This window comes from Gigantopelta aegis, chromosome 3 (assembly GCF_016097555.1).
Source record: "Gigantopelta aegis isolate Gae_Host chromosome 3, Gae_host_genome, whole genome shotgun sequence".
NCBI lineage: Eukaryota > Metazoa > Mollusca > Gastropoda > Neomphalida > Peltospiridae > Gigantopelta > Gigantopelta aegis.
The window spans coordinates 17,578,930-17,585,099 of record NC_054701.1 but is presented as its reverse complement, the minus strand read 5'-3'; the positions used below and the strand labels follow the sequence as shown (position 1 = coordinate 17,585,099).

Here is a 6,170-nt window from a genome sequence, read left to right as displayed (position 1 = left end):
AGCTGTTTACTTTTTAGTTTATAAAACATTGAAATGTGATATTAACTGCAATCCCATTAGGCGGCAGCACCTTTATAATGTAAACAAATACATGTACGTACGCACAAAGAATAATTAATTTAAACATACAGCCATATACAAGTTTGTCTATAGACATCTCTTTATTTTAGACTATATGTAGAGATTTGTTTTACCATAAAACCTTAATTTTAAATTTTCGGACTGATTATTAAGAGAAAACCAATTTTTGCTTAATCATATTTTTTAATGTATTCAACACTTAAAATAAACATACTAAAAAAACTTAAAAACTTGTAGTGTTTTGAGGTTTAACAGAACACGATTCTGAGAAAGTACAGCATAGGTTGGCCATAGGTTAACGAGCAGGCATCCAAAATTAGCAATGTGTGTGACAACCGATGTACAGGTTACCACAAAATACAGACCTTGTAACACCATAGGTTACAACACATTTTTATTTCCATTATTATTAATTTATAAATTCCTTCACAAACACATTATTCATTATGTCACTGCACTGCATGTGTATCTACATGATATCAAATGAACAAAATCTAGCTGCTGTACTTTTAGCTTAATGAAATTTTTGAAAAGATCGAAGTAGCGATCTCGACTTTCTTGACATGTGGTAACCTCCTGGTAACCTGAATGACCGCTCTCAACTGATTTCAATGCTTGAATATGTGCATGCAGAAAATGCATTCAATAACACAACACTCACGTTTCTTTCTTTTTTTGCAATAAAATAATAGATGCCTGTCATATATCGTACTTAAATGTTTTTATATATTCAACAAAATTAATTTGGTTTTGGTTTTATAAAGTATACAAGGCTTGTATTTTTGTTCATTGTTAAAACTGGTGAAAAGGTACTCAAATAACATTCCAAACCTGGTAACATATTATAATATAACACTGGCAAACAAATTACCACAAAAAAAACCCCTCTACTGGCCCTTAATATTGTTGTGGATATTAACTAGAAAATACACAGATGCTACTAAGTTTTGTTTTGCTTCAAATCATAAAACATCATCATAATTGATTATGGAAATATTGATTAACCAATATGGTCCAACAGTTCTATAGTATGACACTTACAAATGTGTAAATTGATGTACATTATATCTTGATACCAGGTAAGGTACACTATAGTTATATATCACTGTACAACATGTGATATGTATTATAGTCTCAACAGCCAATCAGATCAGTAAAACTAACGGACTGTTTGATTGGTCATTAACCTGAGCTGAACAAACCATTGAGCTGACAGACATTCCACAACAATGAGCAATTTACTCAATCTTAAAAAGCTTACAAAGCTTTCCCCACAGGATGTTTTTCAATAATTTAAATTATACATTGTACAATATGTATTAATGTGTCAAGCATGAGCACATACTTTCCCTTTGTCACTGTTCATACCACCTGTATTTCGCCACCAGTATTATGGCTTAGTTGTGCAATAACTTGATAGCATAACAACGTGATAGCTTAATAGCTCAACAGCTAAATAGTTTAAAAGCTTTTTTTAATTATAATAATTGTATTCAGCTAAAAGCTTTCCTGCATGTGTTTTCAAACATGTTCACACTGAAAGAATTCCATCTGTTAAAACGTTTATGTCACCAACACTATAAAAAACATTGTGATATGTTACTTAGCTTTCAAACAGGTTAAAATACCTTCAAAAGTCTGGCCCACTGATTTATTAACATTAACAACTCTGAAGATTTAAAAAATATATATACAATTTGATTTGTGATTTTTGTTTGTTTGCGTAAAATTCATGATCAACATACATTATACACGAATATTGTCTTTAATGTGGTCTATAACTAATGCAAGCATGTAAACAATTTTCTTACAAAGATAAATAAAAGCAGTGTAAGCTGTTATCCAACCTAATACAAGTAAGAAACACGGCTTGTACGTCTTACCACTAAAATATACAATATCTGAAATACATACAATATTAGAAATACATACAATATTATACAATATTAGAAATACATATAATATTAGAAATACATACTATATATATACACACTGACTAGAGGTTAGTAAATGATATATAATGTATAAATATTAATTAAAAACAATGCTTGGTATGTGAAAACACAGTTTCCACATTACCATTAAATGGTATTTTTGTATGCTGCAAGGTTTCTTTTCATTCTTCAGGAGAAGTTGTGCAGTATTCTTCTCTTCACAACATTACAGAATTTCACCACATTACAGAACTTCACCACACTGCAGAACTTCACCACACTGCAGAACTTCACCACATTACAGGACTTCACCACACTGCAGAACTTCACCACACTGCAGAACTTCACCACATTACAGAACTTCAGCTAGATCGTTACACAGTTACATAAAGCTGTCCTAGTTTAGCTTGATATGTTGTGATACACACCATGGTACGCACAGTGATACACTTTACCTCCTCCAGTGCACAGCAGTGGAAGGCAGACATTTGCTGTCATTGAGAGAGACAGAATAGCATTGAGAAAATAAGCATGCACATTTAGTTTAATTTCAGATCAGTTTTTCATCACAAAAAACATATCTGAATAAATCTTCCATTTCTACAACAAATATCCATGTAAAAATAAAGCAACAAATAGTACTAAGACAGATTTCAGTTAGCAGATAGAAATGACTGGACATAAAATCCAAAAAGGTTCCAGGATTAATAATGTCAATAATACAAAGATATTTTTAATTTTTAGTAGCTAGGATTCAAACACTGTTTATTCATACTTCATACATTCATCACTAGACTCTTCAACTTGAAAAAAAAATCATGATTAATGGTGCTAATAATACCGCAGTCATTTCTCATTTCTAGGTGCTAATAATACCGCAGTCATTTCTCATTTCTAGTAGCTGGTTCTAACACTTTGTGTTCATATATGAATAATACCAAAGTCATATCTCATTTCTAGTAGCTGTTTTTAACACTTTGTGTTCCTATGTTAATAATAGCAAATCATATCTCATTTCTAGTAGCTGTTCCTAACACATTGTGTTCATATGTTAATAATATCAAAGTCATATCTCATTTCGGTAGCTGTTTCTAACACTGTGTGTTCATAATACCAAAGTTCTGTCTCATTTCTAGTAGTTATATTCCTAACACTTTGTGTTCATACGTTAATAATACCACAGTCATTTCTCGTTTATAATAGCTGTGTTCCTAACGCCATGTGTAATCATATGTTGGTTTCGACCTTGCTGTTGGTGAAGTTGTGTGGCAGTGTTCCGTTCTTGCGAATGGAGCCGTGGTGTTTGGGTGATGAGCTCACCGACTCCTTGTCCTCCTGGTTGTGTTTGTGTAGACTCTCCACGGCCTTGTACAGGAACAGGTAGTCGTCCTGGAAAACAGTCACAGAAACCGTCAACATATATATATATTGGGAATTTTTATAACAGAAATTGGAAATTTTCAGAGCCATTTTATTTTGGGAAGGCACCTATGTTCGGACCCACAAAATGCCTGGATAAATCCCTGAACATTTAACCAATTCTTGCTAATACACCCTGAAAATGAGCCACACACAAGGATGCCTACTAGCACTGTTAAATACACTTAATAGTAAACATATAAATGTAAAGTCAAAATGTTGTTCTTGGACACTGAACAATGTTACAGTTGTAGCCTCCATGTTTTTATATAAACCATAAACCCTTCCCAGCATCCATGAACATTGTTTTCTGTAAACGCATTCAATTTCATTTCACAAAAAGTAGAAGTGTTTTGGAAATAACAAAAAAGTACTATTTTTGTGTGCAATTTAAAAAACAATCAGTTCAGAAATAGATTGTAGTGTATACCATAGTCAGAAAATGACATTCACTTCTGGAAAAAGACCATAGGTTACTTGCTGTAGGTTGTAAATGTAAATAAGCAAATAGTGCTCAATTTAATGATATTATCTCATAGTCACATTTAACTAACTGTCTATAGTTAACTGGGTATTTTGAAATCTTGACCAAAAAATTCTATACTTGGCTGACATGGCACAATTTTAATGGCACTATCCCCCAACCCCTACCCCAAATGGGGTACACTATTTATTTGTGTAACATCTCTGTACCTGTGTGCCGATGATTCCTGGCCGTTTAAGATGATACAGTTTAGTGAGCTGATACACATCAACCGACTTATCCTGAGTTAGTTGATCGTACAGAGTCCAAAGAGCACAGAGCTTCCCAGCTAAAACACCACCAAATCTGAAATACAAAACTATGATTATCTCTCACAAATATCACTGTGTACACGTCTTCCCAGCTAAAACACCACCAAATCTGAAATACAAAAATATGATTATCTCTCCCAGCTAAAACACCACCAAATCTGAAATACAAAAATATGATTATCTCTCACAAATATCACTGTGTACATGTCTTCCCAGCTAAAACACCACCAAATCTGAAATACAAAACTATGATTATCTCTCACAAATATCACTGTGTACATGTCTTCCCAGCTAAAACACCACCAAATCTGAAATACAAAACTATGATTATCTCTCACAAATATCACTGTGTACATGTCTTCCCAGCTAAAACACCACCAAATCTGAAATACAAAACTATGATTATCTCTCACAAATATTACTGTGTACATGTCTTCCCAGCTAAAACACCACCAAATCTGAAATACAAAAATATGATTATCTCTCACAAATATTACTGTGTACATGTCTTCCCAGCTAAAACACCACCAAATCTGAAATACAAAACTATGATTATCTCTCACAAATATCACTGTGTACACGTCTTCCCAGCTAAAACCCCTGCGCGTGCTGTAACCTCACCGTGGTGCAGGGGTGTAACATTCTCTTTGAGAATGGCCAATACAGCACAAATTGAAGTTTAGAGTAAAATTCGGTGTCCGTAAAATTCTGTGATATTTGTATTTGTATCTTTGCACAGTTCTTTACACTGTTTTTGTTTAAACCTTGAATTTTTATATTGATGTTGATCATCACTTTATTTATTTGCATTACCATAGTTTGACACCCAATAGCTGATGTATTTTTCGTGCTGGGGTGTCGTTAAACATTCATTCATTCATTCATTCATTCATTCATTCATTCATTCCCAGCTAAAACACCACCAAATCTGAAATACAAAACTATGATTATCTCTCACAAATATCACTGTGTACATGTCTTCCCAGCTAAAACACCACCAAATCTGAAATACAAAAATATGATTATCTCTCACAAATATTACTGTGTACATGTCTTCCCAGCTAAAACACCACCAAATCTGAAATACAAAAATATGATTATCTCTCACAAATATTACTGTGTACATGTCTTCCCAGCTAAAACACCACCAAATCTGAAATACAAAAATATGATTATCTCTCACAAATATTACTGTGTACATGTCTTCCCAGCTAAAACACCACCAAATCTGAAATAAATAAATATGATTATCTTTCATAAATATTATCATGTATGTGTCTTCTCAGTTGATCTACCACCAAATCTGAAATACATAAATAGAGGATAATAAACAAGTTATCAGTTATTAATTATCAAATTTATGTCTTGAGTGAAATAATTTTCATTTGTCATGAGCTTTAGGAAGTTACAAATGAAAATTATTTCACTTAGGTATAAATATGATTATCCCTCATAAATATTACCATGTACATCTTTCCAGCTAAAACACAATCAAACCTGAAATAAATAATATCACTTCTCATAACAAATATTAACAGCCAGAAAACCTTCAGCATGTTTTAAAAAAAAAATCACATCATATCTCATAATAAATATAAATTAGTTAATGAACTATTGTCAAAAAATACATTCTCAATAAAACAGATTTACTTCAAAAAGAACAGCCAAACACAATGAATGTGAAGTTAGAGAATGAATAATAATAAAATCGCACCTGTCGACGATAATAACGGGGCCCATGTCGGTGCCGTGCAGCCACTGCTGTGCCGTCTTGATGAGGTTGAACACCGTGTAGAGCGGGGAACATGCGCCCGGCCAGCCGTCGATCGCAACCAGCTTCGTCTCAAATGTGAAGTCGTACTGTAAGACAAAACATTAATGAATTACAATCCAACATCTCTGCAGGATCCATACTTAAAACTTAGTAATACTACTGTGTTA

General features: G+C 33.1%; 1 protein-coding gene across 2 annotated transcripts in view; it reads right to left on the bottom strand.

Annotated features, from left to right (window-relative positions):
* Positions 1–244: 244 nt before the first annotated feature.
* Positions 245–6,170, bottom strand: part of LOC121367620 (tyrosine-protein phosphatase 99A-like) — a 60,168-nt gene continuing 54,242 nt past the window's right edge. For both annotated transcript variants that reach the window (XM_041491905.1, XM_041491906.1), the window contains 3 exons: positions 5,944–6,089; positions 4,128–4,263; positions 245–3,404 (listed from right to left, as the gene is read on the bottom strand). In XM_041491905.1, the coding sequence (XP_041347839.1) occupies positions 3,243–3,404; positions 4,128–4,263; positions 5,944–6,089 (444 nt within the window). In that variant the 3' untranslated portion in view covers positions 245–3,242. The remainder of the gene's footprint in view (positions 3,405–4,127; positions 4,264–5,943; positions 6,090–6,170) is intronic.